Source organism: Callithrix jacchus, chromosome 12, assembly GCF_049354715.1.
Source record: "Callithrix jacchus isolate 240 chromosome 12, calJac240_pri, whole genome shotgun sequence".
NCBI lineage: Eukaryota > Metazoa > Chordata > Mammalia > Primates > Cebidae > Callithrix > Callithrix jacchus.
The window spans coordinates 88,685,273-88,697,639 of record NC_133513.1 but is presented as its reverse complement, the minus strand read 5'-3'; the positions used below and the strand labels follow the sequence as shown (position 1 = coordinate 88,697,639).

General features: G+C 40.8%; 1 protein-coding gene and 1 long non-coding RNA gene across 13 annotated transcripts in view; one reads left to right on the top strand and one right to left on the bottom strand.

Moving 5' to 3' along the window:
- The window catches only part of ENTPD1 (ectonucleoside triphosphate diphosphohydrolase 1), a 171,115-nt gene that overhangs the window by 31,972 nt on the left and 126,776 nt on the right, over window positions 1-12,367 (bottom strand). For all 7 annotated transcript variants that reach the window (XR_013525026.1, XR_004732083.3, XM_054243174.2 and 4 more), the window contains one exon: window positions 2,044-2,161. Coding sequence is in view for 5 of the 7 variants with exons in the window: in XM_054243174.2 (XP_054099149.1) it covers window positions 2,044-2,161 (118 nt within the window). In the remaining 2 variants the exon portion in view is untranslated. The remainder of the gene's footprint in view (window positions 1-2,043; window positions 2,162-12,367) is intronic.
- LOC103796768 (uncharacterized) overlaps window positions 1-12,367 on the top strand; it is a 75,303-nt gene that overhangs the window by 50,288 nt on the left and 12,648 nt on the right. For 3 of the 6 annotated variants that reach the window (XR_013525028.1, XR_013525030.1, XR_013525032.1), the window contains 2 exons: window positions 2,874-3,010; window positions 3,106-4,288. This is a non-coding gene — a long non-coding RNA (uncharacterized LOC103796768). Of the gene's footprint in view, window positions 1-2,873; window positions 3,015-3,105; window positions 4,289-12,367 lie in introns of all 6 variants that reach the window. The other 3 variants (XR_013525031.1, XR_013525029.1, XR_004732091.3) reach the window with 3 other exon arrangements.

Here is a 12,367-nt window from a genome sequence, read left to right as displayed (position 1 = left end):
CCAGTGTTCAATAATTTTGCCACTGGATGGTGCAATTTCATATTCACACTGCATAACAGTCTCAGACTTTAATGGGGATCTTATAGCTACTCTATTAGCTGCTTTTTGATATTTCTTCCACAACATTGTAATTAATGACACTAGTTCCTAAAAGACCTAAAGATGACACTTAGAATAAAAATTAAGCAGCAGACAAATTGGCTTTTACTGAAAAGATGGAAGCTGCTACTACCTACCTGTGTGATCCTGGCCAGCACCCTAAGATTTCTGAGGTGGGCTTGCTTCCTGTTACAAGACAGAGGAATAGAATCTACGTCTCCTCAATGACTTTTCTACTCTGATATCCTGCCTCCCTAGCAAAACTGTTTTTCCAGTTTTAGAGCAAAACTGACTGTTGCTGTGGAGGATTGGAGCCAAGTTTCCTTCAGCTTTTTGAAGTTAACAACACTTTCATCTCACATTAAGATAAATGTCTACATTATCGGTGCTTCATAGCAGAGTATTTGCTTTAAAGATAATTTAAAAATAAGTTATCCAGATCATTCATAGGTTTTAAGACAGCCTGATTTCTTAACCATGAGAAAATCAGCTGTAATTTACCAGCTAATTGTTTCGCTTCAGAAAATCTGGTGTTAAATATTTGATTAATTAGAGAACTCTCTCTTTTGAGCAGCAAAAATCCTGCATTTGTTAGGCCAAACGCTCATGGGATGCATCTCATAAGAAAGACATCTGCTGGAGTAAAAATTAAAATAACTTGTAAAAATGAAAGGCAGTGGGTTAAATAAAAGCCAATAAAATGAGGAATTTGGGCTTTAAGAGAGGCTAGAAGTACTGTCTCAGTATTATTGATGGGGCCAAAGTCTCAGGATATCGGGGTACAGTGTAGAATGATCTGCTCTATTGGAAATATCTCCTCTCTACTACTTTCTTGACAAACCGTGAAAATTAGTGGATTCCACAGACTATCAAACTAAAAATCAGTTATCTTCTAGGATCTAGGTTATCACTCTGACTGAAAATAAACAGTGGGTTCCCAGCTCAAAAGGCTAAGAGATATATAAGTCAAGAGATTATGGTGCAATAGTGCATGGTGGGGTCCTGGATAAAGGGAGTGAAAGAGCTGAATGTCACAATTCTAACTTATATTACGACCTTAAAAAAAGTATTGATATATAATGCAGCAGTTCAGAGTAGCAGGAAGCCTAGAGTGTAATTAGGAGACCTAGATTCTTGTCCCAATTCTGTTGCTACTTGCAAGGCACTAATCCTCCAGGTTTTTGTTTCCTTTTCTATGAAACAAAATTTAAATGATCCGTAAGTTCCTTTTCCCAGCCCTAAGAACCTGTAATTTGGTATTTCCTGTCTACACAGAGGCTGAATGCTTTGAAAATTTTCTTCCACACTACAGATCAGAGCACAAAAATTAAGAGAGCAATAAATCTCCAAACCAGCAGGATTGGCATCACCTAGGAACTTCTTAGAAATACAAATTCTCAGCATCCCAGACCTGCTGACTCAGAAACTCTAGGGGATGGGGCCCATCATCTGTGTTTTTTAACAAGCTCATGCAGTTTCAAGTTTGAGAAGCACTGGCTAAGATGTAGATTTGAAGTTGGGCAAAATTTAGTTCGAACCACAGCTCCGTCACTTAGTAGCTCCAGTAACAAACAAGTAGTATAACCTCTCTCAACCTCAGTGCCCTCATTTTAAGAGAAATTAGATAATAATACATTCCTCAAAGGGAGATGATAAGGGTGAACTGAAGTAACACGTTTGGTACTAACTACATAGCATGTAGATGTGTTCTGTTGATGGGAGCTACTATGAATTATATTTATGTGTGTTTATTAGGGTTTGATCATTAAGGACTGATTTCAGTATAATTTCTGTAATAATAACATAGCAATAGCAGATGCAGTGTGTTCTTCACTTGGCGTCCTATGCTTTGGGCTCCTTTTCCTCTTGTGTTCTACTGGCCATACACCTCCCATGTTCTCATGCCCCATTGTCAGCCTCCCCTTCCCTTGGAATTCATCTTACCTTTAACCCTGCATTCTTCTACTTGATGCACCACCCCTGTGTCATTCTCCTTTTCTGCTGGCCACTTATAGATGTATAAACTTGTGTGAGAAGAACCTGCATCCAGCACAATCCCATACTGAAAGCAAAACAGACCAAAAACATCAGTATCACATCACTCATCTCCATATTTGGCTTGCAAGAGAAAGGACTAGAATTTTCTAAAACATGAGGAGAAAGATTTGAGAGGAGCACTGAGCGGGTGGCGCTGGAGTCACTCCAATCACAGGATCTACCAGCCCTGCTAGAACGGGGCTCTTCATGCTGGTTGCACATTAGAAATATTCAGACCTTATGCAGAACAGGGCCCAAGTATTGTTTAGAAGCTTCTTAGGTGATTCTACTGTGCAGCCAAGATTCAGAACCACCTGCTGAAGTAGCTAAGACACTGTGGAAGGAACAAAAAGCCATTAATCTATAGTCCCCAAACTTGTCTACACATTGGAATCAGATTGGAATCACCTGGAAAGCTTCAACAGCTACTGATGCTTGTGTCCTAGATCCAGATATTGTGATCTGACTGATCTGGTATGTGGCCTGGGCTTTGGAATTATTTTATAAGGTCCCATGTGAATCTAATGTGCAGATAAGTTTGTGAACCTCTGAGTTACTCCATTGAGTGCCAGTAAGACATAATAAATACCTCTAATTTTAGTTCAGTAAATGCAGAATTTGTTTTAAAGAGAGGTATAAAAAAACACTAAATGCACTCACTTTTAAATTATGAATATAACTAAAATTGTATTTATTTTAAAAGGTACTTAAATTTCATGTTTTGGCTTTACAATTAGGGAAAAATAAAAAGAAAAAAGGAAAGAAAGTTGGCAGAGGAGGATAGAAGACAGCATGAGGAAGAACTAGATGGTCAGAAGACAAAGAGAGAACAAAGTCGCCATGTTATATTTCATGAGTGTACTAAATGTACCAGGCAGGTATTGTATTAAAGCAACCTATATGAATTATCCAACTTAACTCTCAAAACAATGCTATAAAGCACGTACTATTTTTATCTCTCCTATATAGGTGAGAAACTAAAGTACAAAGAGGTTCAGTATTTACTCAAGATACACAGCTGATGGGTGACAGAGCCTGGACTTGAATCAAAGTCACACCCAAGACCTTATACACAGAAACACAGAAGTGAGGACCGGGCAATAGTTTTCAAATTGGTGCCCCCCCGCAACTTTTTTTTGAGATGGCGTCTCGCTCTGTCACCAGGCTGGAGTACAGTGGCGCGATCTCAGCTCAGTGCAACCTCTGCCTCCCAAGTTCAAGCGACTCTCCTGCCTCAGCTGCCCGAGTAGCTGATAGTACAGGCATGCACCACCACGCCTGGCTAATTTTTGTATTTTCAGTAGAATTGGGGTTTCACCACATTAGCCAGGATGGTCTCGATCTCTTGACCTCATGATCCGCCCACCTCGGCTTCCCAAAGTGCTAGGATTACAGGCGTGAGCCACCGTGCCAGCCAGTGCCCCCTTTTAAGGACATTAAATGAGGGTAGCTACAGTAAAGTATGCACATATTAGGTATATACCTCAATAAATTTTTGCATATGTGCACATCTATATAACCACCACACAGATCAAGATACAGAACACATTCCAGCCCTCATAAGGCTTTCCGATCCCCCCTCAGTTTCCCGCTCTCAGTCAGTTCCACTGTCTTGACTTCTACCACCATGTATGAACTCTGCCTGTTTTTGAACTGCAGTGCATGAACTCACATAGTATGCCTCACCTCCTTTATGTCTAACTTCTTTCACTTTACATTATGTAAGGTGCACTCAAACTGTGTGTATAAGTAGTTCATCTTTTTCCATCACTGCAGAGTATTTCATTATATGGATATACTATATTTTTGTCCATTCAACTTGATGGACATTTGGGTTATTTCCAGTTTGGGGCTACTGGAAATATAGCTACTAGAAACATTTTGTGCATTTCATTTTGTGGAAGAAAGCTTTCATTTCTTTGGGGTATTTACCCAGTAGTACAATGCCCATTTTGATCAATTGATAGTCACCTTCAGTTATATCCCTAGGCTTACTCAGGATTAAAAAAATGCCATGATTAATTAATGACATCTGCCCTGAGCTGGAGAAGAACATGATGGCATATGTGCTTTTTAATCTTTCTGAGAGAAGAAACATAGAGGGAAGTAATGGTGAAGCAAAAGGAAGAGAAGCAGGAGACGCTTCTGAAATGTGAGCCAACTACTTTTGTCACAGGGCTACTTATTTAAGCTACAGTCCTCAAAGTGTGGTCTGCTACTTTAAAATTGCTTAATTTAGCTGTGGGTTTTGTGTGTGTGTGTGTGTCTGTGTGTGTGTCTGTGTGTGTATCACCCTACATACATACACTAGGTTGCTTGAACAGAAGCAGCGGTCTGGAAAGAGGAACAGTAGAAATGACTTTGTTTCATTCATGGAGACACCAATGCAGGGGCCCCAGTGAAGAACTGAAAATGTAGGTGGCAATGGGTACATATATCACCTGCTGGGAACCTAAGAGACTCCAGGGAGAAAAGAAGACAAGAAATAGGTTTTAAGAGACCTCCCTGGACCACTAGGAATAGCTAAAAGTAGAGTCTATTAAGTGTCAAACCTTATTCCATTTCACTAGACCAGGGAGTATCACCATGCAGACCTTGTGAGGATCCTTGACCTTCCATAACCTCCACAGTGGTCTCTTCCTTGTTACACACAGTGGGGATTCCCTCCAGCAATTAGCATTATGCTTTTAGAAAGAAAAGGGCCTGTATGCTTGCTTTGGGCACAGCAAGGAAGAAAGCTGGACAGACTCCTCTGCAGCTAGGCTTGCAGTGAAAGGAATCCAAGAAATGGCTTAGGTGGTGACCATTGTGGGCACAGAGGAACACTGACTGAGGTCTGGGGCCACTGGACCTATGAGAAACCTTCCAGAGTGGAGAAAGAGGCTCGGGGATTACCTGGCAGAATATTCTGTTGCTCCCTAACAGGGCCCCTGATTTCTTCTTGCCAGAAAATGTTCCAACCACAGCAGCATATGACAAAAGCTGGCAAGGTAGAAGCAGCAAGCAGACTTTATCTGGGATCAGGACATTTTATTCTAACTTTGTTGATATGAAAGTCATTCTCCCATAGAGCCAAAGAACAAGGCTTGCTTCTGTCAGCTTGTTTCTCTAAGGCCTTACACAGTGAGGTAGTGGAGAAACAAGAGCTTTTACTACATTTTCATTTGACAAGTGTTTGAGAAGGGAGTAAAGCATATTTTAACGCAGAAATTGAGGACATTTCATCTTGTGTACACAGTACACTAGAACACTAACCTGTGCAACAGTGCCAAACATTGTGTCCTCTAAAATGGCTTGCAGAATAAAAAACTGGCATTGCTTGCTGCTTGAGAGACAGATAAAGCTTGACTGAAAGTTCAGTTTGAGCATTTGGGGAGTTTGCCTTTCTTTGTTACAATATCCATCAGAGCCCAGGTAGCCACAACGTTTTGTTCTCTTTCTACCACGAGCATTTTTCAATCCATGTTCCAGAGAATATGAGGCCGGCAAGGGCTTCAGTAAATAAAGCTTCCAAGAAATTTGGGGAATATTCATGTTCTTGCTGCCTCCTGGGTTCACATGCCCATTAGCTAGTGAATGCCTCAAAGTCTGGCAGTGGAGAAACCCAGTATTTCTCTGTAGTTCATATTTAAAATATTTCCAAAAGTCCCTTTGAGTATATCTTTTAAAGAAAACAGCAAGGTTTGGGTGGTAAGGAAGAGAACTGACACTCCCTCATTATTATTTCATTATTCTTTTCTTTTTTTTTTTTTTTTTTTTTTTGAGACGGAGTTTCGCTTTTGTTACCCAGGCTGGAGTGCAATGGCGCAATCTCGGCTCACTGCAACCTCCGCCTCCTGGGTTCAGGCAATTCTCCTGCCTCAGCCTCCTGAGTAGCTGGGATTACAGGCACGCACCACCATGCCCAGCTAATTTTTTTTTTTGTATTTTTAGTAGAGACGGGGTTTCACCATGTTGACCAGGATGGTCTCGATCTCTTGACCTCGTGATCCACCCGTCTCGGCCTCCCAAAGTGCTGGGATTACAGGCTTGAGCCACCGCGCCCGGCCCATTATTTTCTATTTTAAGAGTACTAGCCCAGGCACGGTGGCTCACGCCTGCAATCCCAGCACTTTGAGAGGCTGAGGTAGGCAGATCACAAAGCAAGAGATCAAGACCATCCCAGCTAACATGGTGAGACCCTGTCTCTACTAAAAATATAAAAATTAGCTGGGTGTGGTGGTGTGCACCTGTAGTCTCAGCTACTCAGGAGGTTGAGGTAGAAGAATTACTTGAATCTGAAGGCAGAGGTTGCAGTGAGCCAAGATTGTGCCACTACACTCCGGCCTGGCGACAGAGCAAGACTCTGTCTCAAAAAAAAAAAGTACTAAAAGTTTCTTAAATATCACTTACAAAATAAAGTAAAAAAAAAAAAAAAAAGATGTTTAAGATTCTACCATTTAGATATCACTGTTATTTTTATTTTCTTCCAAGTATTTTTTGAATGCATAGTATTGCCCAAAGAAATCATAGAATTAGAAAAAAAACTATTCTAAAATTCATATAGAACCAAAAAAGAGCTCAAATAGCCAAGGCAATCCTAAGCAGAAAGAATAATGCCAGAGGCATCACATAAGCTAAGTTTAAACTATACTACAGGGCTATGATAACCAAAACAGCATGGTACTGGTACAGAAATAGACACATAGACCAGGGAAACAGAATAGAAACCCTGAAATAAAGCCATGCACTTACAACCAACTGATCTTTGACAAAGCTGACAAAAATTAAAATGGGAAAAGGACTCCCTATTTAATAAACGGTGATGGGAAAACTGGCTAATCATATGCAGAAGAATGAAGAGCCCTACATTCTCACCATAATCAACTCAAGGTGGATTAAAAACATATCTGTAAGACCCTCAAACTGTAAAAGTCATAAAAGCTGGGCATGGTGGCACATGCCTGTAGTCCCAGCTACTTGGGAGGCTGAGGTGGGAGGATTGCTTGAGCCCAGGAGTTCTGGGCTGTAGTGCACTATGCCAATCAGGTGTCCGCACTAAGTTCAGCATCTATATGGTGACCTCCCAGGAGCAGAGGACCACCAGGTTGCCTAAGGAAGGAGGAACCGGCCGAGGTCGGAAATGACACAGTCAAAACTCCCCTGCTGATCAGTAGTGGGATCTCACCTGTGAAGAGCCACTGCACTCCAACCTGGGCAACATATCGAGACCTGGTCTCTTTAAAAAAAAAGTCATAATGCCAGGCGCGGTGGCTCATGCCTGTAATCCCAGCACTTTGGGAGGCCAAGGCAGGTGGATCACAAGGTCAAGAGATCGAGACCATCCTGGTCAACATGGTGAAACCCCGTCTCTACTAAAAATACAAAAAATCAATTGGGCATGGTGGGGCATGCCTGTAATCCCAGCTACTCAGGAGGCTGAAGCAGGAGAATTGCCTGAACCCAGGAGGCAGAAATTGCGGTGAGCCGAGATTGCACCATTGCACTCCAGCCTGGGTAACAAGAGCGAAACTCCGTTTCAAAAAAAAAAAAAGTCATAAAAGAAAACCTAGGAAATACCCTCCCAGACATTGGCCTCAGTAAAGAATTTATGACTTAAGTCCTCAAAAGCAAATGCAATGATAACAAAAATTGACAATTGGGACCTAATTAAACTAAAGAGCTTCTGCACAGCAAAAGAAACCACTGACAGAGTAAACATGCAACCTACAGAATGGGAGAAAATATTTTCCAACTGTGTATCCAACAAAGGACTAATATTCAGAATCTACAAGGAACTCAGCTCAACAGGAAAATAAATAAACCCATTAAAAAGTGGGCCAAAGACATGAACAGACCACTTCTCAAAAAAGAGACATATAAGAAGTGGCCAATACACTGTTGAAAAAATGCTCATCATCACTAGTCATCAGAGAGATGAACATTAAAACCACAATGAGATACCGTCTCATACCAGTCAGAATGGCTATTAAGAAGTCAGAAAATAACAGATGCTGGCAAGATTGTGGATAAAAGGGAATGCTTACACACTGTTAGTGGGCATGCAATCTATTCAGGTTAGAGATTTCTCAAAGAGCTAAAACTAAAATCATTGTTTGACCCCACAATCCCATTACTAGGCATATGCCCAAAGGAAAACAAATTCTACCAAAAAGACACCTGCATTTTATGTATTTTATCACAGCATTATTCATAATAGAAAAGACATGAAATCAACCTAGGTGTCCATCAGTGAAATGTGGTACATATGTACCATGGAATACTATGCAGCCATATAAAAGAATAAAGTCATGTCCTTTGCAGCAACATGAATGCAGCTGGAGGCCATTACCCTAAGCGAATTAACACAGGAACAGAAAATCAAATACTGCATATTCTTAAAAGTGGAAGCTAAACATTGGGTTCACAGGAACACAAAGACAGGAACAATAAACACGGGGATTTCAAAAGGGGGTGGGGGGAGGAGGGCAAAGGTTGAAAAACTACCTATCAGGTTCTATGTTCACTACTTGGGTGACAGGATCATTAGAAGCCCAAACCTCAACATCGTACAATATACCCATATAATAAATCTGCACATGTGCCCCATGAATCTAAAAATAAATTTTTTTTAATTTACATGTATATTATTTTTATATAGTTGTAATTTTACTGTGCATACAGTTTTGTTCTAAGGTAGCTTTTAATCATGCACATGATTTTAGTGATCATAACTGATCTTCACGAGCTAGGTTGCATGAACAGAAGCGGTGGTCCAGAAAGAGGAACAGTAGAAGTGACCTTGCTTGGTTTATGGAAACAGCAATGCAGGGGCCTTGGTGAAGACCTGGAAATGTAGGCTCAACAGACCCTGAGCTCGCTGAGACTGGAGGCCACATAGAAATGGGCAGATTTCTCCTTAGGATGGAGATAATTCTACCTACACAATGTCATAGTTCCAGGCTTCTGGGTAAATCTCTTTAGAAGCAGAAAGAAAGAGAAACTGGGGCATCAGACAGCCTGCTTCCTGGCTCTATAGAAGTAGAATATTTCACCTTCTGCTCATTCAGAAAACACCCCTGGTGGAACTGGTCTGCTTACAGTTGCCCATACATGGCTTCTTCTCCAGGGCCTTTACCCAGAAAGCCCTTCACTTGACCTCTCAGCCTTCTCTGACCTCAGTTTAGATCCTACCCTCCTGATTAGAATGCCTGTATTTTCCCTCTAAAGACAGTACTGGCCACATGGCATATTTACATATTTATGCAGCTATTTTATTAATGTCTATCTTTCCTATTAGATTATAAGCTACATGAGGGCAGGTATACTTTGTTTACCACAGTATATACAGCATCCACGGTGGCATATCTTACTATACATTAGGCACAGAGAAAGAATTCAACAGATAATTATTAAATCAAAGGGATGAATGAGGGGGGTTGGAACTGGATGGTTCCTAAATTCCTTCCAGTCCCAAAAGAGGTTAATATTCATTGTCTAATATAAATAGCACCATTGGAGTTGTCCTATATGGCCTCTCCAAAGCCCGTAAGACAGATGCTATGGTTTGAGTGTTTTCCCCTCCAAAACTCTGTGTTGAAAACTTCATCAGCGTCAGGAGGTGGGCCCTAGTGGGAAGTTTTTAGGTATTCTAGTACTCTGCCCTCTTAAATGAATTAATGCCACAATTAAATTGAGTTTGGGGAGTTTGCTATCTCCTGCTCTTCTGCCATGTGAAAAACAGCACTCCTCCCTCCAGAGGATGCAGAGACCAGGCCCTTACCAGACACCAAGCCTGCCAGCACCTTGATCTTGGGCTTCTTGGCCGCCAGAACTGTGAGAAAATTAATTTCTGTTTTTTATATTAGTAAATTACCAAGTTTGCCATATTCTGTTACAGCCACACAAAACAGACTAAGACATCTGGTAACACAGGCAACGGTATGATCGTTAATTTCTCATGGTCTCTTCAGACTCAACAGGCCTTCAATAGCTTTCTTAAAAGTTCCTGTAGCTTTAATGGTAACTTCAGCAGACTCATCAGTCTGTCTCAGTGAGCCTGGGTTTATAAACAAAGCTTATAATTTTGAGTAAGACTGTAGTACTGTATAAACAAACCAGATTAGCTACAGAGATGCTAGCGGGCCTATAAACATTTAGAGACCATTTTCTTCCTTTCCTTTTTCTTTAATTAGAATTACTAGATCTTTAATACAAACCACAGATCTCTTATTGTCTTATTTTTTAATTGCTGTAAAACATACATAACATGTACCATTGTAACCATTTTTAAGTGCAGGTTTGTGCTAGTAAGGATATTCACATTGTTGTGCAACCATCATCTATCTCCAGATATTGTTTTTTAAAACACACATTAAAATCCAATAGAGTAAAAATAATACATATATTTTCCAAGAGTATTTGAGGTTGGAAATCAGAGCAAATCTTTCCAAAGTCTCTGTTAAAAAAAAAAAAAAAAAATCACAAATGCTTATCTAAGAACAGAACTTTTGTTCATTTTGAAAAAGCAGATGCATGAGGAAAGATCATTACCCTTTACCAGTAGTTGGAAATCCTACAGAGTGCTGGTTCCATGACCATAATACACTAATAGCTAAGGGCATTCCCTAGGACATCTCTTCATTAAAGCAGGTAGTCTCCATTGAGGACCTCTGATGTGCTGGTAACTCTGACAATTAAATTACTTGTATTATTCCATTTAATCTTCACAGTCGTCTCCTCAGTAGGTACTATTACTATCTTGATTTCACATAGAAGGGTAGGCATAGAGAATTTTTTTTGTCCAAAGTCTCAGCTAGAAAGTAGCATATCTGATATTAAAATCAAAGTGGCCTGGTCCCTGAGCCTGCATTCACAGAAGAGGCAGCTTTTGATGAAGCCTAGTTGTTTGGTATTGGGTCAGTCTGGTACTTGTGTGATAGAGCCTCAGTATGTGCCAACATGTGGAATGTTTGTGCTAAAAGGAATATCCAACAACCACTAACTGCCACTGTTCAGTGATGAGTAGGCAAGGAAGTGGGGAAGTAGGCAGATGTCAAAGCTACCTCCCTACCTAGGCCCACCAGAACAAAGGTACTTTCCCAGGGGAAGTACCTTTGGGTACAGGTAATGACTCTTAAGTTCATTAAGGCTATTTTTTTTAAGTTCTTATTCTGTCTAATAGGCCGTGGTTCACAGACTTCAGTAGCATAAGAATGCCCCAGAATGCTGCTAACACATGTAGCTTCCGAGGCCCTGTACTCTGAAGGTTCAAAGTGAGAGAGCTCTGAGGGTAAGAGTGGGGAAGCAGGATCTCTAGAGAACTCTGAGGCAGAGGTCTGCTTTCCACACTGACACTGCATGGCTACCATGCTGGTCCTGGACTCTTCACATACAAGGAGGGAACAGTTTTATCTGTTCAAGGTGCTTACTCTATTCAGAGTCAGCAAACTTCTATGGAGCAACTATCCAAATCAGATACTGTGCTGGCTGTAACTTAACATTTATTTTATTATTATATGATTAACAGTTATCTCCCTCACTAGACTATAAGTTCAACAAGGGTATAATAACTTTGCCCATCTTGCTCACTGATATATGCCAGGGCCTATAATAGATTTGATGTTCAATGGCTATTTGTTAAATGAATGAATGGAGTCAATGAATAAATAAAATGCACACAAAGACAAATCCAGTCCCTGTCTTCAGTGTGCTTATAACTGGGTAGGTAGCTGGTCAAATAAATATATCAGAACAATAGAGTTCTTGCTGTGTTATGCCACATGTGGCACAAGCATGAGGCCACCACCTCCCCAGCAAGTCTGAACCCAAACTAAAACTAGGTCAGGCAGAAAGATGACAAGACTGGATCATCAGCACAGGTGGGCTGACCTGAAATGGGCTAGACAAGGGCAAGTTAGATGGGGAATAGTGTGAATAAAATAAAGATAACTGTCAATTTGTCACTCAGGCAGGCAAGCTGCAAAAACGATAAAACATGAGTTATCAATCACTGAGTGTTTGCAGTGGGCCAGGCCTCCTGCTTTGCACTCATATTTGCATGTACTTTATCCCACTGAATTCTTATGGTAATCTTACAATAGAAGAATCATCAGCTCCATCATACAAGTAGAGGAACTAAGGCTTAGAGAGGTTAAGTCCTGTGACTCTAAGAGCACAGCTGGCCGGGCACTGTGGCAAAGTGCTAGGATGCACCTGTAATCTCAGTACTTTGGAAGGCCAAGGAGGGTAG